The following is a 24,829-nucleotide window of genomic DNA, read 5'->3' as shown; positions in this document are numbered from 1 at the left end:
CCACTGAGGCAATCATGATAGTGTTTGGGATCTTTGTAAACTGGAATATCCCTGGAATGCATAAAACTACTAGAGTTTTTTTTTTTTTTCTGTAACATTGGGAAGTGAAACATAAGCTCCCTACATACAAAATAAGTTCTTTACCAAATGAGCTATATAACCAATTCTGATGGCCTAGAACTCTTACACAGTGACTACTAAACTTCTGGTGGGATAAACAGAGGTGTATTTTAAGAGCAATATTGGAACACGTGTTTGGGAATCTTTTGCGGATTTTGTACCCCACAGTTGGTGAGCCTGGTCACTTACCTCTGTGTATTGGTTTATCCAACTGTGGAAGGGTACACAGGGAAATAAACCTACCATACATGTATTTGGGTTGAAATTGGAAGTAATTAATGTAGGTCCATATAGTGAGTTTCTTTCTTTCTTGAGAAATTAACTTTGGAAATTGGGTTGAGTATTGGGAAAAAAATTCATGTCCTCAGGGGGAGGGAAAAAATTATATATAGATACACAGCCACTCACAAAATCAGAAACCAAATATAAGGAAATCCACTGAATCCAGGAGTCCCTGGATACTCTCACTACTCCTTCCCAGCAGAGGCTCAGATCATAGTGGTAAACCAGATAAAAGAATCAATATTTACACCATTCTTATTTAAAACAAGTCTTCAGAAAGTAATTTCAGAATACATACGCAATCTCCCGTTCCTTGATCCAACCTATAATGGAGAGAGGAAGAAACAATCAGACTTCCAGAGCAAGCTGCGTTCTCTGCTCAGATTCTTTGGATCTCACAGTGACATGGGAAAATGGGATCCACTATAGAAAAGAACATCCAGTCCAAGACTGTATTAGTCTCTTCTGTCTTGAAGCCAAAAGGCATGTGATATGGGGTACTTTGTGAAAAAGAGTACTTTTGAAATTTATGCTGTTTCACAGCAGTGATTTCTCTATTTGTTCTTCATTGAGAGTTCCTAAGATACATAGCTACATTATAGAGAAACTTAGAAACATCTTGTTCTTGGTTGAACTTCCTCAGTTCCAAAGGGGCAGGTGAGGTGTCTGTATATTCCCATTGTCTACGCTGGGTCTCATGACTGTAAGGTATTATCAATACCACATACTGGACATAAGAATCTTCCACCACACTGACCTCAAGGAATACCTATAACTCTATTCAAACCATAGAACTTTCAGTAGAGCATATGTAGACAAAACATACATGCAGTTTTTGAACATACAAAATAAGCCTGTCCACATTTGAGTAAAAATAACTCAAATTTTAATCTAAATATAAATGCTCTAGACAAAGAAAGATAACAGAATATGCAGTGTGCAAGCTGCACTGGCATTTGTAAAGACTCTTGAATTCAAGGGTGAGTTGGTAAATTTCTATCACCCCATTCCTAGGCAAACACTCTAATAACTATAGTGTACATTATAAACCTCACTGTTCATATATGATATCTACAAAAAATAAAGGAATTATGACAGTATACTTTCTAGCTTTGCAAAAGAAAAAGCTGTATTACCTGGACATAATGGGTCTGTGTATGTTCAGTTGTGGATGGAGTAATTTCATCCTCCTTTGGATCACCTAGAAGGACACAAAGTAACTGTCAACTGATGGTGCACTTATTAATGAATGGGGGTGTCTTGCTTGCTATGGTAAAATGTCAAGGGCTTAGTTATAATACAAGAACTCATGGGTGTTCCTGATGAATAACCATTATTGTCCTCTGACAGAAAAATACCAACCATGAGGAGCCTTATGAGTATTGAGGATCAGTATTTTTTACTTTCTAGATAACAGGAGCCTAGCATAATGTAAAACAGCCATTCTCCAATGGAATCAACCCTTTTAAACATGTTATCATTAAATGTCAGTGTTCTATGACTTCTTCTGACCATTTTGAAACCCAGTGGAATGACACTACTGTCTGCACATCTGTTCATCATATTTTAAGCTGCTGATATTCATGATAAATATTCTGTATTCATCTTTCACTGCGTAATGTTTTATCATGGATAAGATACACATTGTACCAGGGAAAAGAATTTAACACTGCTCACAAACTGTAATGATATATATTTATTAATCTTTTGTCTTACAGTAATAAATGATTTAAGTGTGAGAGAAATTGACATCATTATAATTTAATAAGATCCAATAAATGTCCTTTGGGGGTGCTAAGGACACATTCTAGCACAGGATAACCAGTAATTCATTATGTATTCTCAGGCTGGTCCTGAAATCACAGGGATTCTACAATCTATGCCTTTCAATTTGTCAGTCATAAACATCTTTGATAAGCACAATTAGAGCTTTTTCGCCCTTGGGTCATGGTGAAATAAGTGTATTGAAATATTTCTCTAATTTTCAAGTTTGAGAGAAGATTCTAAGAGACAACCCCAGACCTTATGGAGTTGAATCATAGTGTCCTTTTGACTGATTCCATCTACAAAGACTTGCAAAATGACATAAAACATCAGGGTATATTTGAGATTTTCACATTAATGACCATTCCAGTGTCTGTTGAAATACCTTCCAAATACTTCTTCACTGTATGTAAAAACTTTGGCAAGTTTCTATGGATGGGTCTCATGTGTAAACTTGAGTTCTTTAGGACTGTAGAGGAACTGGAATCGCTCATCACTGGGACTAATGCCTCAATGACAGAGTCAAGGAAACTGCACTGGCACATTCTCCTGGAACATGATTTCAACTGTCCATACCCAAATTTGACAGCAAACTTGGAGCATTTTGTCCTGTGTTGATGTTTGGAAACAAATCAACCCTAGGTCTAAATGATCTGAAGTCTGAATTTCTTAATTTGTATAACTCAAGTAAAAGATGTGTTTGCAATGAACATTTTTTAGAAAGGCTGAGGTCACTTTGTGAGTATGAAACATCTTTTGAGCAACATAATGTACTACATGTATTAAAGCCCAGGCAAGATCCATACACTATTCATGCATGCAGAACCACATATGTGAAAAATGAGTGCAATTGCATGCAAGAAGTGTAGAAAACTTGACTCTAAGTTCTTACCTAAACAATCACCATCTTTTTGAAACTACCCTCTACCCTTTTCAACTCCAGAAACACAGAATCCCAGTTCCTCTCTAAAGAATACTTAATAAAAGTACAACACATATCTATGATTTACAGTTTTTCTTCTTCAGGGAATTCTAGGTTACTTACAGATTTCACTTTCAAGAGCAGCCACCTGCAATTAAAAAAGCAAAGGCATTATAATAACTATGTCATAGGAGTTGTTGACAAATGGTATTTTTTCTCTTCCTAATGTTGATGAAATACTGGAAACATTACCAAAGTGAAAGCTTTGCAAACAATGGTAAGGTACATTATTGAAAAGCCATGATGTTTTCCTAGGGATGTATCTGTAAGGCCCTTAGATAATGAATTATTGAGCACAGGAATGACAATGCATTCACCCAAGCAGAGACCCAGTATACAACATGTTTCTTGAAACTGTCATTTGAAAATGATCTTTTGCACAGTTTGGAAGGGTCTATTCTTCAACCATTTCAGAAAACAGAATACAATACTTGTAAATATCTATAATGCTTAGTATCATGTATCATGGCTAAGTTCAACTAAAACAGGAAATGAAGAAAGCAACATTTTTATGTCAGGCAAGGAAAGGTTGCCTTACCTTGTCATTGGCTTCACTGTTTTCATCATTATTGGTGTGTGACTGGTCATAAACAGTACCATCGCCAACTAGGAAGACAATAGAATAACTTTTAACCACAGGTGAGAGTATCATGTTTTACTCAGATCATACTGTGCATATTACTGTGATTTGAAGACCAGATTCAGTGGCTGCAACAGAAAAAATGCTGCAGAAAATGAGTACATGGGCCCTTCTTGGTCTGCTAATGTAAAAACAGGACATAGTCTGGAAAGAGGACTAGTGTCCTATCATTTACAGTGGTCCCTTTGAAAACCAGAGAGATGATATTTTAAATTCATTAAGCCATCTGGGTCATAATGCATGCTAAGTGAAATCTAATACAAATTCTTAAAGGAATTATCCTCACACACTCATAGGCAATGGTTCAAGGGTATTCAAAATAAAATGGTTTAGGTAGTGGCATCAGAGACCATGAAAACACACAAGTCCAAATTTTCCCCTCCAAAATACATTTTAGGTACTTGAGCATGCCCTTGTAACCAGGATCAATGAGGGAGAGAGCAACATTAATGTATGTTGTAGGTCACTGTAGGAAGAGTGAGAAGATCTGTCTCTTCCTTGGCTCACTTTTTAAGCCCTCATCCCCAGGTTCATGTCAGTGCTATGTGAGACTTGTTCCCATTACATTTCTTATAAGTAGGTCACTGATCAAAACCTAATATAAGAGTTTATGGACACAGTTCTTTAAGAGAACTACCAAAGGCTTGAAATTTTGGCAGTGGTATAAACATATAGGAGTAGATCCTCAAGGACAGGTCATTGTTAACAGTCAGAAGCAAGGCGCATCCAATGTGTACACAGCACTGTCTTTGAAAAAGGATAGCACAAGAGCCTCCATACATATTTCCTTGTCTTTACTAATACATTTCAGGTGCCCTCATTCTCCTGAGCAGAAGGTGCAACCTAACTGATACTGGGTCTTCCCCATTGGATCTGACAAGGATCATCTGATAGCTATCTTCACTGTTTTTTAAATATTTTATTTATGTATGTATTTATTTATTTTAAAGAGTGAGAGAGAGAGTAGGAGAAATGGCAGAGAGAAAAGAGAATAGGCATGCCAGGGCCTATAGCCACTGCAAATGAAAACTAGATGCATGTGCCTCCTTGTGCATCTGGTTCATGTGCCTTGTGGGGAACTGAACCTGGCTCCTTAGGCATTGCAGGAAAACACCTTTACTGTGAGGCCATTTCCCCAGCCCATATTCACACTTGATACATGTGACACTAAGCAAATTCCACTGATCTACATTACAAACTCCCAGAAGAAAGTCAATAAGGACAGTGGAGGATCTAATCAATCCTATACAAAAAAGGTGTCTTTCACTCATACAGGATCCACCTCAGTTTTCAATAGGCATTCAATATGTAGATATCATGGCAGAACCTTTTCACCTCAACACCACACACTCAACCCTCTTTCCTAGCAGGAACTCAGATGCAGGGATCTCAAGACTGAAACAGTAAGATACTTCCCTAACAAATGACTTGATTCAGAATACATACCAGGTTCTGGTCTGGTGGTATCCTGCAATTATAGAGACAAAATATTGTTTGTTCAAGATATACCATACATTTTATATAGGTCTGGTTAGGTCTGGTTTATTTTGATAATGTAGGACACAGACAGAGACACAGTACATTTAAACAATGGTAACATTGCTACAAAGCTGTCACATAAGACACCATTCTAAAGGGCTAGTGGATTTCATAGTCAGTATGTTTCAAAACTTTTCTACCTTTGTTCTAACCAAAATCATTTTCTGTAAATTTCTTTAAAAATGTTATTTCAAAGAAACTGAGTGAGTAAATATAGCTGCTCCAGGAGTACCACAGCTTTTTGTGTCTGCAAACAATCTGCAGATGTATGCACCACTTTGTGAATGGATTTATGTTGGTACTGGGGCATCAAAGCTGGGCTGGCCAACCTTGAAACCAAGTTCCTTTAACCACTGAGTCATTTCTCCAATCCACAGATACACAATTCTTAGAACAAGAAGGAATATCATTTGTGAGGTAAACACTGTACCATTCATTTATCATAGATGTGACAACATTAACTGTAGAAGAGAGTAATGCATCAGTTAATAGGAGATTGCCAGTCAAGTGCACCCAACCCAGAACATACTTCTAAGAATAATGCACATTGACTGACAATGGATCTACATTTCTATGTAACTTTTTAAAGTGCTCTTACAGTATTTTCTGATTCTTCTATCATTTTGCCTGGCATAACATCTAGAAGGAAACATAAGAACTGTTAGTTTGTTGGTAACTAGTGTTTATGAATCACTCATGGGTGTTCTATAAGTATACATGAGGGTATGGCGCTGAATAGAAAGTGTGAACTACTAATGTACCAACATCCTGACTAGTAGAAGAATGGGAAAGGTGCAGGAAGTAATCACTCATAGAAAACTTGGACATGATGCTATAGTCACTGTAATTAATATGCAATAATCAATCGGAGAAGAGTGGGGTGGCACATGATTCTAATCCCAGAACTCAGAAGGTGGACGACAGGAGTTTGAGACCATCTCAGGTGCACAGTGAACGTGACATCCTATAACAAAATGAAGCAGAAATGGTCTAGAAGGTGCACTATTATTCAATGGAAGATCCCCATCATTTTCCTGACATGTTTTGAAAGGCATATAAATTTTTAAGATCTTCTTGACATATTCAAGAACATTTCAATATGTTGGGATCAAAACTCATTTTTGCCCTGACTATCCATACAGTCCTCATGGAAGAATTGCTTTGTCTCATTGGCTTTCCACACTCAACCCTCATTCCTTTCAGGACTGAAACAGTAGGATAGTTCTCAAACATATTAACTAATTTAGAGTACATACCAAGCTTCATTGTGGTAGAGTCCTGCAAGTAAAGAAACGGTAACAAGGTGAGAATGAGGATATCCCACTCACTTTATTTATGTAGGCTTGGATTTCTTTTGATAATTTAGGAAGACAGGAGAACAGTGGGTTCAATCAATGGCCATATAGCTAAACAGCTGTCACAAAAGACACCACTACACAGGGCAAAGGGTTTTTATGCATAGTGGACTTCTTACCCTTTACACAGTACAAAATCCTTATTATGAGAAGGAAAATCATTCCTTGGGGAAATCCTCCTACCATTCACTTATAGGGATGTGGGGACATTAATAATCCTAGAGCGCCATGAATTGCTTTGCAGGAGAGTGAAATTCATTTCCACACCACTCAGTAAGAACTGTCTGTGCAAGAATTATTCACATTGACTGAAACACAGAGATGTATTTCCATAGAAGATGAAGAATAGTGCTTTACCTTGTGCTGTGGACCCTTTGGTGTCTGTGCTGACAACTCACCTGGGATGAAACAGAGCAACTATGAATTTGCTGGTAAATGGTGGTTTGGATCATGTGGGGAGCATTAGTTATGTGGACAAGGGAACAGGGAGGTAGATGATTAGCAAGTGTGAACTAAGCTACTGGCGGGCTCTCATGCAGGATAGAGAAGTATGGGACAGGAGTTGGAATGAATTACACATAGAAACCTTGGTTTTATAGTTACCAGCAGTATAAGTGATACACTATAATCAAAGTGAACTGAATTGGGTGACACATGCGTGTGATCCCAGCACCCAGAGAGTGAAGTCACTAGAACTTGAGGCCAATCATAGGGAATTTCATGAATCCATGGGCTGCAGAAATCCCTGACCCACAATTAAAACTAATAATGAAGCTGCAATGACATATACTGCACACTGACATTCAATGAAAGACTTTTGCCTTTCTTCCCTCATGATTGAAAAGCCATCTGAATTGACAAGGTCCTCATGACATTTCCAAGACTATTTCAAAATAATTGAATCCAGAATGCTGGTATAGGCTGTCCTTTTTTACAGGATATGTAAGGTGACTCAATGCCAGTTTTGATGATGACATGGTCTCCATGTTAGCAAACAAATTATGTCATATCTACCACTAGAGTTTTGTTACATTATCCTCAAATATAGAGTTTTCAAGTTAAAGTACAACCATTTGATAATAGTCCATCATTTCCAATGTCATGTTATCTTTTTGAACTCTTTCTGCACACTGTTTGGATTAACTGTGATTAGGATAGTCAGAAGAGATTATGTCATACTCTGTGAAGGACATCACTGTAAGATCTTGTTTGAATCCCAGAGAGCATTCTCTGTATGGTACCTGATGCTAAGAGACATGATTTGGCATAGTTAGCACAGGAAATAAACTTACAATTTAAATTGTCATAGGAAGAACCATTCAAATCTTTAGATCTAAAAAATAGAGTTTACTAATTCATTTCTAGGTGCTGAAAAAATTGCTTAATCTTCACAGATTTCAGTTTGTGTGGCATATGTTCATGCTGATATATCAACAGTCTAAATAAGCATCTCAATATCATTTATACAGTTTACACAAAAGGGCACACAGAACAATAACCACACCACTTACTAATGAAAGCAGGAGGCAGAAGAAGCAGGTCATGAGGAATGCTCCTGTGCAGATCCTCTGCACTCAGCTTTGCCCCTTCTCCCTTTTTCCTAAGTGATGTCTAACTACATTTCACTCTTAGCAAGAAGAATGTGGTCATTTGTTTCTACTTGGATTATACTAACTTAGTTTGTGTAAGAACAGTGTATAGGGGATTAAGCCTTAATGGTGGAAGTAAGTCTCTGTATATATGCTTAGAGTCCACTCTGTGGTGGTGTAAAATGGTCAGTCTACACAAGGCCTTAACTATACACTATGATGTGGTAACACTCTGGTCATTTCTTCTCATTTGGAAGTCAATGAAAATGTCATGTGGTCTTTACATGGACCCATACCATCAGATCTTCCTATCTTACTAGTGCATTCTATTAAATTACTATGTACTTAAAATATTTTTTTCATGGTTCTGGAAATGATACTATGAAACTCTATCATATTAACTGGTAATCCTACATTCATAAATATAAAAAAGTTAAAAGTGTTGAAAATCCTAACAAAGACAATCACAACTTTCCTTCCATTCTTTATTTTCTTTTATTTATTTATTTATTTTTTTTTTGGTTTTTCGAGGTAGGGTCTCACTCTGGTCCAGGCTGACCTGGAATTTACTCTGTCATCTCAGGGTGGCCTTGAACTCATGGCAATCCTCCTACCTCTGCCTCCTGAGTGCTGGGATTAAAGGCGTGCGCCACCACGCCCGGCCATTCTTTATTTTCTATGTCCTATGTTTCTTCTCTGTTAGTGGTACAGAGATCACAGTAGAGAGTCACCATAGCCATATTCATTAGGGAACTGTTAGGGTTTGTGTCCTGATGCTTTTAACCCAGAAGCATAAGAAAATCTGAAGCAGTATGGCAATCAGGCAGACAACTAACTAACAGTTCTTGTTTACTCCTGCTCTAAGTTCTTTAATATACAAACACTTGAGCATTTTGTTGTCCTAAAGTTAAATTGTCTAGTGCACAAAAATATTGAACTAATTTTATGTTTGTAGACAATTTTTAAGACATGTCCTAAGACTTTTCAGAGGTAACTATTATTGTCCTATATACATACATATATATATATTTTTGGTTTTTCGAGGTAGGGTCTCACTATGGCCCAGACTAATCTGGAATTCACTATGGAGTCTCATGGTGGCCTCAAACTTGCAGCGATCCTCCTACCTCTGCCTCCTGAGTGCTGGGATTAAAGGCGTGTGCCACCAAGCCCGACTGTCCTATCTATTTTTGTCCTATTGATAGCTTTCACCACTAAACTTATGCAATGAGCTTAAACAAGTTATATTTGTGCTAGTCACATGAACAACTATGCCAAAGTCAGTGGAAACAACATCACATTACTTGTATAGTTAATTTGACAACTAAGGAAACTCTAGGGATAGATTGGATCTATGAAGTAGAGGCTGGACTACTTCAGGAATACACAAGCTCTATAGACTCTCTGCTCTCAGGTAAGTGTCTCCCTGACAAGTCATAAGTACAATTGTAAATCAGGAACAGGTATGTCCTATTGTCTGGAGTCTTCTTTCCACTTGTCCACATACAAATAAGAGAGTTCAGCTTCTCTATCAGGGTGATATCAAACCAACTTTAGCCATAAGTGTACTGAGGACAGGATGAATAATTTAAATATAATTCATTTAAAGTATATTTTCCATAGATTCGTTTAAGGAAATGGTTGAGAGCAAAAGTGTTTAAAACTTCCAATATCTTCTGAGAAAACACAACCTCACACAGAATCAATCATATTCAAATCAAAAGCTGTATTAGCTCACAAGGCCCCAGCATTCTTCACGTACACAAGCCAAAGTAAACCTAATGTGAGTGCAACTGCTTCAGATAATTAACTATAACTATTGAACTAGAAAGTGTTCTTTTTTTCCCCTCACAAACATCCTCAATCCTCTCAGGCTCCAGAAACCAAGAAGTACCATCGCTCCTCAAAGAGAATTCAGTAAGTATTCCAACATCGAGTTTTGCCTTGCAAAGGTATTCTAGAATACTTACCAGTTACATTTTCATCAGCATATATCTGCAATTATAGAAGCACAGATGTTGTAAGAACTAAGTCATGGGATTTGTGGGCACATGATATCATTTCCTTTCCTTATACTGAAGACATATAGGAAGCAATCAAAATGAAAGGGTTACCAAACAATGATAAGATACATCACTGGGAGCCCATGATGTCTGCCTGGAAAATTTATTTCTATCTGTCTTTAGGTCATGAATTCAAAATACTTCATCCCAGGAGAAGAAACTGCTTCCAAGTAGGAGTAGGCCTAGTGTACAGTGTAGAACCTGAAGCCACCATTTACAAATGTCATTTCACACAATTGAATAGTTGGTATTAATTATTCTACTATCCCAGAAAATAGGATCTGATATATTTGAGTATCTATAATGCCTAATTTCATATTTTTATGACAATCTCAACTATAAACAGGAAATTAAGCAACATTGTTAGCTCAGGCAACAGCAGGTAGCTTTACCTTTTCACTCACTTCAATTGGGGTTTCCTTGTCCATATATTCTGCCTCTGTAGAGGCATCTGCTACATCTAGGAACAAAATGGAGTAACAGATAGTCTTTGGTGCTATGACTCATGTTTTACTTAGAATACACTTGAAACTTCAGGCCTGTGTAATAGAGCCTAGATAGTTATTCTCGCAGCCTCATCATTGAAATCAGATACTAAACAAGGAGCAGCAAGGAAATAAGAAACTTATCCTTTGACATTCTGCTAATGATAAAGAAAGACAACAGGAAATGGCGTAAGTGTCCTATCACCCATAATGATCACTTTTGATCCTCAATGGGTGATATTCCAAAGCCATGAAAAAGTGTCAGTCAAAATTATTGCCATGTGGCATCTAATCACAAACACTTTAGGGTATTGTCACAAAGACTATGAGCTAAGAGTATTCAAAAAATACAGTGAAGTGGGTGACATCTGTAAACATGAAAACATAAAGACTGCTAAAAACCCTCCCATCCACAATCCATCATATGTACTTGGGGATCCTAGAAAATAACCAATACTTATATACAGAAGGAAGGATTATTCATGATCAAGATGCTTGATAGTATTGTAACCTCTCCTGCACAGTCCTCCACTCTCTAGTTCCAGAGTTGGATTAGACAGTAGCAGTCCCATCATGGAGAAAATTCAAATCTTGAAGACGCGTGCATGAGAGAACTGGAATGTTCTCCTTCAGAGATGCTTTCCAGGATAACTATTATTAAGGGATCTCACTCACAGATCTCCCCACATAACTGTGTATGTCTGGAAGTTTTCAGAGTTACCTCAAAGATATACAAAAACAAAAAAATTCTCACACAAGTGGACCTGTACAATTCTACCACATGAACTTATAGTATCAGACCAATAGGCAACTTAATTAGAAATTGACAAGAGATGAGGTTGAAATCTCCAAAATACTTACCAATTGTAGTACACAGTGGAAAAACATAGTTAGAAAAGTGAGGAGTGGAAAAAGCTCTGCGCATATGTTGACCTGAAGAAAATGACAATTTATAATTCTGTGTGGAATGCAACAAAACAATGCTGATACACAAGTGTTTAGAACTAAAATGTGCATTACAAAGGATATAATAATTATCATTTAGAGGTTTAGTGCATGGTGGTACATGCCTTCAATCCAAGTACTTGGGGGCAGAGGTAGGAGATTCACTGTGAGTTCAAGCCCACCTGAGACCACTGAGTGAATTCCAGGTAAGCTTAAGCAAGGACACCCTATATGGAACTCCCAGCCCTGCCAATTGTTTTATTTAAATATTTATAAATTTAATTGTTTATAAAAGTAAACATACTTGTACTATGGAATGTAATGCCAATGATGTAACATTTTTCCAGGAGAGATGAAGAGCTATGTCCACAGAAAATCAACTTAGGACTAGGCATAGTGGTGCCTGCCTTTATTCCCAGCACTTTTGAGGTAGAGGTAGGAGGATCACAATGAATTTAACGCCACCCAGAGAATACATAGTGAATTCCAGGTCAGCCTGAGCTAGTGACAGATACTACCTTGAAAAACAAACAAACAAACAAAAAATTCCTGCAAAAGCAACCACTAAATGTGAATAGGAATTTAAAATGTCCCCAGAGTCTCCCATGTTTATGATGAGGCCTCATATTCCATGCTCAGCTGTTGGAGTCTTTGGCCCATGAGGTCTTAGTGGACAAAGTGTGAAACTATAGAGTGGACCTTAAGGATTTACTATTCCAGCCAAATTGGTGTTCAGAGCTAGCTTGTTCTTTCTGCTCTCTTCCAGAAGATATGACAGGATGTGATGCCTAGTGTCTGCTGTGTGATGCTTTTCCTGCCATGATGAAACTTCCCCTCAAAACTGCAAACTTGAAACAAACACCCTCCTCCCATGTGCTGCTTTTTGTCAGGTATGTCCCACTCCCCATGCCAGCAAGAAGAAGCTAACAGCAATACCAATGTTAACTATAGTCACACACATTGGAATTAAACGTGATTTCCTTGCAGAAGTTAATAGTCAGACACCTTTCACATCATGTGCACTAATTAATGAGAAAGGCAGAATCTTAAATATATATGGGTTAGTAAAACAGAGCAGCATGGAAAAGCTGGACTCTGATTTCCACTGGATGACATTATAAAAACAAAAAAATATAAAGTGTATCCAAGGCTTCTGAGCAACTTGATAAAGATTAGTTATTGAAGAATACTGGGTGTGTATGGTTAAAAAAAGACTGACGGCTGGCTGGCTGGATGGCATAGCAGTTAAGGCACTTGCCTGTGAAGCATAAGAACTCATATTAGACTCCCCCAGTCCCACATAAGCTAGATGCACAGCGACAAAAGGTCATATATGCACACAGCGGCCACATGCATCAGGAGTTCAATGGCAGTGGCTCAGCCCATGGGACACCAACTCTCTTCTTCTCTTTCTTCCTCTGTCTCTCTCTCTGTCACTGACTTTCTTATTTCAAAATAGGCCATCTATTGGGCTTGCCTAAAGAGGACTAATATTGTGATGCTGAAAAACGAGCATGTGAATATACAAATTTCCCGAATATCCATCCCAAGGAATGAAGCAATATAAAGTGCTGAGCCAGGCTAGAAAGTATCAATGTGTTTGTGTTTACCAGTTGTAGCAAATGTAATATTGTATCAATGTAGCTGGTGATAACCTTGAATTTCTGATCCTATTTCCTTTTCCTCCTGAGGTGTAGGATTGTCTGCTTTTGGTAAGTACTAGGATTTGAATCCAGATTCGTGAATGCTGTCTTCATTTAAACTTGATTCTTACTTCTCTTACCAAGGTCCTACATTGCAAGGCCTGCATAAACAGGTACACCCTAATGATGAAGCACTCTGAAGAAATTGATATTCAGTCACACTTTTCCATGCTTTTGAGACAAATACACACAATGGGTTGGCTCTGTATGCTTCCATTTCACTGTCAACCTGCACATTATCAGTCTGAGAAACGTACTTTTTGAGTAGAGTCCAGCTTCCTGCATTAGTGTGCAACCAAAGGAATGATTGACCCTGACTAACAATTGTTGACTGGCATTCTGTTCATTTTTATTTATTTATTTGAGAGTGGCAGAAAGAGAGAGAGAGAGAATGGGCATGTCAGGGCTTCCAGCCACTGCAAAGAAACTCCAGATGCATGAGCCCCCCTGTGCATCTGGCTAACGTGGGTCCTGGGGAATTGAGCCTTGAACCAGGGTCCTTAGGCTTCACAGGCAAGCGCTTAACCATTAAGCCATCTTTCCAGCCCCTTGACTGGCGTTCTGAGTGGACACTATCTCTAAACTCTGTTACCTAATCATGCTGGACAATTGGCTAAAGTACATCAAAAGTTCTAGCCACAATGACACATGCCTAATAACAATCAATTATGTTACACACCCACACATTTCATGGGGGATGGCCCTCATTTTCAGAAACCATGATTTGACTGGAATATTCTGGGATGTTGTATCATTTTCCTGTAAATGTCTGCAGGTGAATGCCATCTCAGCTTCTTTTTCCTTTGTGGATGGCTATTTATTATTATTATTATTATTATTATTATTATTATTATTATTTTGAGGTAGGTTCTCTTGCTTTGGCTCATGTTGACCTGGAATTCACTGTGAAGTCACAGGCTGGCCTCCACTCATAGTGATCCTCCTAACTCTGCTGCCAGCCTGTGTGCTGGGATAAAATAAATATGCCACCATGCCCAACCTCTTTCATGACCATTTTGGCGGTCATGATAGTGTTTGGGATCTTTGTTAATTGCAATATCCCTGGCATGCATAGAACAATTTGATTTTTTTTTCTATACATCAATTTGGGAATTGAACAATAGGATTCTTGCATGCAAGAAAAGCTCTCTACCAATTGAGCTATATAACCAACACTGGTAGTCCATAACTCTTACACAGGACCTACTGAGCTAAGGGAATAGAGGTAGACCTTTAAAAGCAAAATTAGACCACATATTTGGGAATATCTTGTGGCTTTTGCACTCCACAGTTGCTGAACCTGGACAATTACTTCTGTGTCTTGGTTTATTCATCCATGGAGGGGTACACAGGGATATAAAGCTACCATGCATGTATTTGATGAGGCTGGAACTAGATCATGTATGCAGACTCTGTGTTGTAAATATACTTTTTTTCCTTTAGAAGCTGCCATTGAAAATTAGGCTGGGAAATTGGGATAAAAATTTATGTCCCAGGCATGGTGGCACATGCCTTTAATCCCAGCACTCAGGAGGCAGGGATAGAAGGATTGCTGTGAGTTTGAGACCACTCTGAGATGACATAGTAAATTCCAGGATGACCTGAGTTAGAGTGAGAACCTTTCTCGGAAAACCAAAATTTAAAAAGAAATTAATGACCTCAAGAAAAAAAAGACCTATATATAGACATGCAGTTATTCACAAAATCAAAAGAAAGTAAAGGGAAGACTGCTGAATCCAGGGGCTAAATCCTCAATTCTCCTTCCCAGCAGAAGGCACAGATCTCAGTGGTGAACCAGATGAAAAAACCAATATTTATACCATTCTTAATTAAAACATGTCTTCTGAAAAAGAATTCAGAATACATACGCAATCCTGTCTTCCATGAGCCAACCTGTAATGTAGAGAGGAAAAAATAATCTAAGTTTCGTATCAAGCTGGGTTCTATTTGATCAGATTCTTTGGTTCTCCCAGTGACATAGGAAAATGGGATCCAGTATAGAAAAGAACATCCAGTCCAAGACTGTATTAGTCTCTTTGTCTTGAAGCAAAAGGTATGTGATGTGGAGTACTTTGTGAAAAAGAGTACTCTTGAAACTTATGACTTGGGAAAATGGGATCCAGGATAGAAAAGAATAATAGGTCCAATACTGTCTTAGTCTCTTCTGTCTTGCTGTCAAAAGACATGTGATGCTGGGAATGTTGTGAAAGAGAGTACTTAAGACACTTAAGCTGTTTCAAAGACCAGTTCTGTCTGTCTGGCTTTCATTGAGAGCCCCTACTACACAAAGCTACATGATAGAGAAACTTAGAAACAGCCTGTTATTGGGTGACCTTCCTCCTTTCTAAAGGGGAGGGTGAGGGGTCTCTATGGTCCCATTGCCTATACCAGGCCTCATCACTGACAGGTATTATCAATATCACAACAGTGGACATAAGACTCTTCCACCACACAGAACTCAGGGGACATCCTAAACTCTATTCTAAACATAGAAGCCCTCAGAAGTATCAGAAGAGGGTACTTAGAAAAAACAAATAGACTTTTTTTTTCCCACATATACTTTTTTGACCATACATCACAAGTCTGTCCACATTTGAGTAAAAATAACTCAAATTTTAATCTCAATATAAACAATTGCTCTAGGCAAAGGAAGATGTCAGAATAATGCAGTGAGCCACCTTCACTGGTATTTCCTCTTGAAATCAGGGGAGAGTTGGTAAAATTCCATTTCCTCCCTTTCCTAGGCAAAAACTCCACTAGCAGTAGTGTATATAATTGACCTCAGAGTTCATTTAATATCTACCAAAAATTAAGGAATCATGAAAGTATCCTTTATAGCTCTGCAAAAGAAAGAAATATATTACCTGAACAAAATGTGTCTCTCTATGTTCTGTCATGGATGGACTAATTTCCTCCTCCTTTGGATCAACTACAAGGGAACAAAGTAACTTTCAGCTGATGGTGCACTTATTACTGAATCAAGGCTCTTTGCTTAATATGGTGAAAGGTCAAGTGCTTAATTATACTATGAGAATTCACGGGTGTACCTCACTAATAACAATTGTTGGCTTCTGACAGAAAAAAAAAAAAAAAGACCAGGAGAAGCTCTAAGAGAATTGAGCAGTATTTTTTACTTTCTTAGTAATAGGAGCCTAAGACAATGTGAAACAACCCTTCTCCAATGGGATCAATCCTTTGTAGCATGTTATGATAAATGTCAGTGTTTTATCACTTCTTCAGACAATCCTAAATCCCAGTGGAATGACACTAGTGTCTTCACATCTGTTAAACCTAGTTGAGCCTTCTGATATTCATGAATACAAATTCTGTATTCATCACTCGGTGCATATGATTTTATCCTGGATACGGTACACTAGAGAACAATGAGGCTTATTTGTCACTCCTATAAGGTTTTAATAAGCATAGTTAGACCTTTTCCTTTTGGCTCAGTGTGAAGTTATCAAGTGTATTGAATTATTTCTCTAATTTTCATGTTTGGAAGGATATTAAAGAGACACAAGCCCAGACCTTATAGAGGTGGGTAATATTGATTATATACTTGAAGTTATATACAATATATTATATATATATGGAGATATATATATATCCATGTATATATCCATCTATCTATATACATATATACACACATACACGAATACATAAATACATACATATATGCACAGACCAAAGATGGTCAATATGTGCAAGCTTTACTGTTTAGTATGATTCGATGGCAGAACCTGGTCATTTCTTCTACACACTTAGAAGTGAATTAAAGTGCTGCCATTTACTTTACATGGACCCAAACCATTAGACACACCTGTTACTACTGTATTCATTCATTCTTACTTCCCAAAGCGTGTAATGCAAGCTTGGGTCAGAGACCTGGTACTAATTCAAGGCAAAAATGCTACTATTCTGACTGATGATCCCACAATCAGAAATAACAAAAATTACAAAAGAAGTGAAAACACTAACAATCAATTTCTACCCATCCTTCTTTTTCCATGTCCTGGATTTCTGATGAATTATTAGCTACAGAGAGCACACTAGCTAGTCACCATTGACAGAGCTCATCATGGGGCAGTGACTCAGATCAGGTCTTCATGATCTCATGCCATAAAAACAACAGAATGTGTAGCATGATGGCAAACCAGATGACAACACACTTTGAGTTTATCTTAATTCCAAAATTAGAGAACAAGTGGAATTATCATGAATACTAATATTTCACTACTTTTAATATTTGAGGCCAGTTCTCAAGACATGGCCCTATGACTGGAATAAGTGATTGTATTACCAATTACATTGTATCACCAATTGCTTCTTCCATGCAGGACGTCTACACTGAGCTGAAACAGAGTATATTTGTGCTTTTAAAATAAATGACTATGCCAATATTTGTGGGAAAACCTTCTTATTATTTATATAGCTTGTTTGAAAACTGAGGAAATGCCAAGGATGGGTCAGACCTATGAACTAGTCTGGAGTACTTCAGGGTGACTCAGGCACTGTAGTCTTTCAGCTCTTCATTCACTGATTTCATGACAAATCCCAAGATATACTTGAGAATCTGAGGGGAACCAGTGGTACACAGAAAAATTCCAGTTAACCACATATGAATTTGGAAGCCCACAATGTTTCTTTTTGTCCTATTCTAGGAATAACTTAGTTAATAGCATGAGTTAATCCAAATTGATGTAAATGATGCATTTGTTGTGGATTTGTGTTAGGAACTGGTTGTGGGTAATTCCATTGTAAGCCATAAATATTTTCTGAGAATTCATAACCTCACACAGAATCACACATACACTAAAAATCACAAGGCAGGCCGGGCGTGGTGGCGCACGCCTTTAATCCCAGCACTCGGGAGGCAGAGGTAGGAGGATCGCCGTGAGTTCGAGGCCACCCTGAGGCTACATAGTGAACTCCAGGTCAGCGTCAGCCAGAGTGAGACCCTACCTCACCCCCCCCCAAAAAAAAATCACAAGCCAGGACTGTAAAGATTGCACTTTTTGGCTAAGGAATAGGATCCGTGGGGGTCTGAGACTCAGAGTTTAAATCACACACAATAATAACTTATCTCCAGGTTCATGTCAGGGCCATGTGTGAGCTGTGACCAAATGCATTCCTTGTATCAGAGGTCAAGGCTCACACCTCAATACAACATATCATGGGCACAATTACAGTGATGAAATACCAAAGGCTTGGGGTTTTTCCATGTCTGGAGCAGGAAGAATAGGTCTTTTGAAAACAACTATCTTTAAATAGTAGCCCAAACAAGGGCATCCTCAGCTTGCAGATAGCACTGTTTCAATGATGTCTCTGAGAAGGTAAAGGCATAAAGCCCCTGCACATATTTCATTATTTTCCCTGATATCTTTTAGATACTCTCTCTTGCCCGAGGAGAAGGCATAACCAGACCATTCCTGGGACTCTCTGTCATTGGATCTCACTACAAATGATCATTTAGATCCATATTCACTCCTTTCATTGATTACTGACTATTTATTACTTTATTACTGACTATTACAGAAGGTCAATAGAGAGTGGATCACTGTCTTGCCCACATGAGAGGCAATACTGGATCATTGAACATCAACCTAGAAATAAGTAAGGCAACCTCAGATGTCTTATTTATTTCTAGGCAGAGAACAATTTACTAAATTATTACAGGTTTTAGTTTGTTTGACATATGTTCATGATGATTTTTAAATGTCTAAATAAGCATCTTTAGATCATTTATATGGTTTACACAAAAGGACACACAGAATGGTAATCAAACCACTTACTAATGAATGCAGGGGTCAGATGAAGAAGCAGTCAGTTGGAATTCTTCCCTGGGCTATATTGATTGAGCTCAACATTGCCCTCCCTGCAGATTTGCTAGTTGATTATCAACTATAACTGACTCTTTGCCAGACAAAGTCTGTCATTTCTTTCTAATTGGATTCTACTATGTTCCTTTGTGGAAGAAGTGTGGACAGAGGATCAAGCCATGAGGGTGGAAGTAAATCTTTGTATTTATGCTTAGAGTCCACATTATAGTGGTATAAGATGGTCAATCTACACAAGGCCTTAACTACATACAATGATCCAGTGACACTCTGGTAATTTCTTCTCATTTGGAAGTCAATGAAAATATCATGTGGTCTTTACATGGACCAAAACCATAAGATCTGCCTATGTTAGTACTGCATTTCACCATTCTACATAATAACCATAGAACTTTCAACAAAATGTTTGCAGGGTCCTGGAAATGAAACAAGGAAACTCTCCATTATATTACCTGCTGATCCTAAGTTCATGAATATAAAAGAAAAGTGACAAAAGTGTTCAAAATACTAAAAAACATAATCAGAACTTTCCTTCCATTCTTCATTTCCCATGCCCTGTGTTTCTGTTGAGTTAGTGGCTGCAGAGACTACACTAGACAGATATGATAGCCATGTTCATATGGGGAGTGGCAGGGTTTGGGTCCTGGTACCCTTACCCAGAAGCATAACAGAATCTGAACCAGTATGACAACCAGGCAGACAACCCACTTTCAGCCTTTGTTTATTCCTCCTCTTAAAGTCCTTAATAGGCAAACACTTAAGTATTTTGTTATCTTAAGGTTAATTATCAAGTGCACAAAATTATTGAACTAATTTTATGTTTGTGGTCAGTTTCTAAGAGGTGTCCTAAGAATTTTCATAGGGAATGCATGTTGTCCTACCAATTGCACTCACCATCAAACCTATTCACTGATTCAACAAGTTACATTTCTGCTCCTTACATGTACAACTATGCCAAAGTCTGTGGAAACACCTTCATGTTACTTGTATAGTTTATGTGACAATGGAGGGAACTCTGTGGATAGATAGGGCCTATGAAGTAGAGCCTGCAGTACTTCAGGAATATAGACTTTCAGTTCTCAGGCTACTGTCTCCATGACAAGGCATAAGTACAACTGCAAATCAGAGGGGAACAGATAGGTCCACATATCTGGAGTCATGTTTTCACTTGTCCACATAAAAATATGAAAGCTTAGGTACAGTATCAGAGGTGACATCAAATCAATTTCAGCCCATAATGTACTGAGGGCTGGATGAATAATTTACATAGACATCATTTAAAGTATGTTTGCCATAGATTTGTTTAAGGACCTGGATGAGGACAATTGTGTTTAAAACCTCAAATAACTTCTGAGAAAACATAACCTCAGACATAATCACACATATATTCAAAACCAAAAGCCATATTAGCACACGGTCCCAGCATTCTTCAAGTACACAACCCCAAGTAAATGTACTGTGAGTGCAACAACTACTTCCAGACACTTGGCCAGAATTTGTGAACTAGAAAGTGCTTTTTTTTCTCCAAAACATCCTCAATACTTTCACCCTCAAGAAAGTGAGTATTACAGTTACTCTTCATAGAGAATTCAGTAAATATTCCAAATATGAAATTTTCCTTCACCAAAAATTTCTACAATACTTACCAGTTGAATTTTCATCAGCACGTATCTGCAATTATACAAACAAAGATATTGTAAGAACTAAATCATGGGACCTGTGAGCACATGGTATTATTTCTCTTCCTTATAGTGAAGACATATTAGAAACATTGAAAAGTAAAGGGCTTTCAAAAAAAGATAAGATGTATCATTGTGAACCCATGATCTATGCATGGGGAACATATCTATATCTTTCTTTTGGTAATGAATTCAATATACTTCATCCCAGGAGAAGACACTGCTTCCAAGTAGGAGGAGGCCTTGTGTATACCCTGATGCCACCATGTCCAAATGTCCTTTTTTTTTTTAAATTTTTTATTTATTTATTTATTTGAGAGTGACAGACACAGAGAGAAAGACAGGTAGAGGGATTGAGAGAGAATGGGCGCGCCAGGGCTTCCAGCCTCTGCAAACGAACTCCAGATGCATGCGCCCCCTTGTGCATCTGGCTAACGTGGGACCTGGGGAACCGAGCCTTGAACCAGGGTCCTTAGGCTTCACAGGCAAGCGCTTAACCACTAAGCCATCTCTCCAGCCCCCAAATGTCCTTTCACATAAGACAAGAGTTGGTATTGATTATTCTACTATTCCAGAAAATAGGATCTGCTATATTTGACTATCTATAATGCTTGGTATCATATGTTCATACCAACATCAACAAAAACAGGAAATTAAGCAACATTGTTATTTCAGGCAAAAGCAGGTCCCTTTACATTTTCACTCACTTCAAGTGGGGTTTCCTTGTCCATATATTCCACATCTGCAGAACTGTCTGCTACACCTATGAAAACAACAGAATAACTTTGGTCTTTGGGGCTATGGCTCATGTTTTACTTAGAATACACTTGGAACCATGGGATATATTTTGTAATCATGGAAAATGTTAATAAAAATTTTTAAAAAAAGAATACACTTGGAGCTTCATGACTGTGCAATACAACTTAAATTGAGTAGTTACTCTGGCAGCCTCATCAGTGATATCAGACACTAAACAAGAAGCTACAAAAGTATAAGTAGTTTGTCTCTTGGCATTCTGCTAATGGCAAAGAAAGACAACAGGAAATAGTGTAAGTGTCCTATTCAATCATAATGATCACTTTTGAGCCTGAATGTATGATATTCTAAAGCCATGAAACAATCTGAGCTATAATTCATACTGTGTGGCATCTAATCACAAAATTTTAAAATATTGTCACAAACACTATGATTTAAAGTATCCAAACAATATAGTTAATGGGGTGACATCTGTGATTTTGAAAACGTAAAGACTACAAAACATTCTCCCTTCCTAAATACATCATAGGTATTTGGGATACTAGAAAATAACCAACTCTTCTATACTGCAGGAAGCATTTTTCATGATCAAGATGCTTCATGGAATCTTAATGTCTCCTGCCCCACCCTCTACTCTCTAGGTCACAGTTGAACAAGACTGTTGCAGTCCCATCATGGAGAAGATGTAAACCTTGAAGACATGTGCATGAGAGAATTCTAATGTACTCCTTCAGAACTGCTTTCCAAACGATCATTCTCTATCTGACTGATAGATAACTGTTTACATCTGTAAGTATTCAGAGCTATCTCAAAGCAATGCAACAACAAAAAAACTCATGCAAATGGACTGGTACAATTCCACCACATCAACATTTAGTACTAGACCATTATGTGAGTTAATTAGAAATCTACAAAATGATCCTTAAACCTCCAAAACACTTACCATTTGAAGTATACAAAGTAAAGAATCTGTCAGAACAGTGTGGAGCTGAAGAAGTTCTGCGAATATAATCACCTGAATAAAGTAAGAATTTCGAATTAAGTGTGGAGTGCAACATAAACAATGTTGAAACAGAAGTGTATAGCATGGAGCATTAATGCATTAAACTAGTATAATAATTAAAATTTAAAGATTTAATAAAGGAATGGTAAATCACAGAGTCATTCAAACTTCAGAAATTAGAAAACATGAGTTCTTTAAAAGTATAAAATACACATAATTAATGCAAATGAAACAAGGCCAGATACCCACAGAGCTACCAAATGCTACTGAGCAAGATACATTTATTTTTCCCACTGTCACAGTAAACATAAGGCCAGCACACTGCAGAGCCTGGCCAGACATGGGACCAAGAGACCTCAGGCATGCAGACATAGTGACTATCAGAGCTGATCCCATGACTATCAAAAGAATCAAAAGACATAGTGTTAAGTGTCTTACAGCCACAATTTGACCTAGATGAGATGCACATACTTGAAGGGCTTACTCCTTCAAGGCCCACAGTACATAATCTGCTTAAGCCAATGAATGAATATATGAGTGTCTAACCCCTTTTAATGCTTTCTAAGTTAATAATGGTTATTCCACTTAACTGGTTCTGACTTCAATCTCTGTTCAAGAATCTGCTTCTATATTTCTGATGGAAACTAGACCTGAGAAGATAAACAACCCAACACACTCTACCCTGGCCCCAGCTGAAACCACAGAGGAATTGGGGAAATGAGCAAGAGTGCTGCTCTCTTACTTACACTGATATCAGTACAAGGGTGATGGAGAAAGATACTGAGGACACTCAACATCTATCAAACCAGATGCTCCTAAGTGCCCATCACTAAAGTAGACTTAAAATGCTCCCAGCCAGGCTCAGAGAATCTTGTGGAAGAGGGATGGAAAGATTGTGAAAGGGATGCTGTGCACAGACACATTGCCTCTGTCCTCCCCCACAATATAGTACCCGCAATCCCCATGGAGTGGATCTGTATTCCTAACTAGAAAGGCCTTTTCAGAAAAGGAGAATGGAGAAGGGAAAGATCGGTACCAACAGGTGATGTTTACATACAAAATACGTCCATATCTAATAATAAAAATGAATTAGGCTGGAGAGATGGCTTAGCGGTTAAGCGCTTCCTGTGAAGCCTAAGGACCCCAGTTCGAGGCTCAGTTCCCCAGGTCCCACGTTAGCCAGATGCACAAGGGGGCGCACGCATCTGGAGTTCGTTTGCAGAGGCTGGAAGCCCTGGTGCGCCCATTCTCTCTCTCTCCCTCCATCTGTCTTTCTCTCTGTGTCTGTCGCTCTCAAATAAATAAATAAAAAATGAACAAAAACAAATTTAAAAAAAATGAATTAACATTAGTCTTCATCATACTCTCTACAGGGCTCTATAATTCATTTGTTCCTTCTAAGGACCTGATGAAGGTTCAAACAGTTAGTCTATCTTTTAGAATGTACAATTTTATAGTACCATTGCCATTTGGGTCCAGTTTTGTGCCTTAATCTTCTCCTATTTCTCTCTCTCCTCTCTATCTCTATCTCATTTATATTACCTAAATATTTCTTCCTTCTTTTCCTTGGGTAACTCCAAGTACCACTATGTGGCTAACATCTACAATTAGCTGTTGGTCAGAGAGAACTACAAGGTTTCCCAAAGTAAGAAAGACTTCCATCAGAGTACTTGATGACCTACCAAAGGTTAGTGGAAAGACCCTACTGCTGAAGACACCATATGCTGTTGGTATGGAACATGGAGTGACCTGGCTGGAATCTGGCAGACAGTCAGTCTCCAGACAGTGTGTCTAGTGACAGAAGGTATTACATAAGTGACTAAGGGAAATGACCAAAATTTGTCCAATCTACTCAGCAACAAACAACCTGACATGATGTGCATATAAGTGCAGTAGTGGCACACCCATGGTGGGTAACCAACTGCTCTTGATTTGGTTAACTGAACTGCTCAGTGGAATGGAACCCATAACTTGAGCTGGAAAAAAAAGTCAGAACCATATCCCCAAAGTAGTATACTCTACTTTATCACAATTGCACAAATCATGGGCTACCAGAGGGCCTATACCTATTAAATTATCTGTAAAAT

The 24,829-nt window shown here is 38.1% G+C and overlaps 1 protein-coding gene across 1 annotated transcript; it reads right to left on the bottom strand.

Annotated features, from left to right (window-relative positions):
* Positions 1-3,172: 3,172 nt before the first annotated feature.
* Positions 3,173-23,707, bottom strand: LOC123459459. Its single transcript, XM_045146080.1, has 14 exons — positions 23,695-23,707; positions 22,683-22,754; positions 21,691-21,746; positions 20,951-20,975; positions 16,332-16,396; positions 15,336-15,360; positions 11,681-11,752; positions 10,727-10,794; positions 10,242-10,266; positions 7,862-7,929; positions 7,040-7,080; positions 5,235-5,256; positions 3,687-3,754; positions 3,173-3,236 (listed from the first exon to the last, which is right to left on the bottom strand). The coding sequence occupies exons 1-14, from the start codon at positions 23,705-23,707 to the stop codon at positions 3,173-3,175; spliced, it is 684 nt and encodes a 227-aa protein (XP_045002015.1).
* Between the last annotated feature and the right edge of the window lie 1,122 nt (positions 23,708-24,829).

Source organism: Jaculus jaculus, chromosome 3, assembly GCF_020740685.1.
Source record: "Jaculus jaculus isolate mJacJac1 chromosome 3, mJacJac1.mat.Y.cur, whole genome shotgun sequence".
In the NCBI taxonomy this organism is placed as follows: domain Eukaryota; kingdom Metazoa; phylum Chordata; class Mammalia; order Rodentia; family Dipodidae; genus Jaculus; species Jaculus jaculus.
The sequence above is the reverse complement of the archived record's forward strand: the minus strand, read 5'-3'. Positions and strand labels throughout refer to the sequence as shown.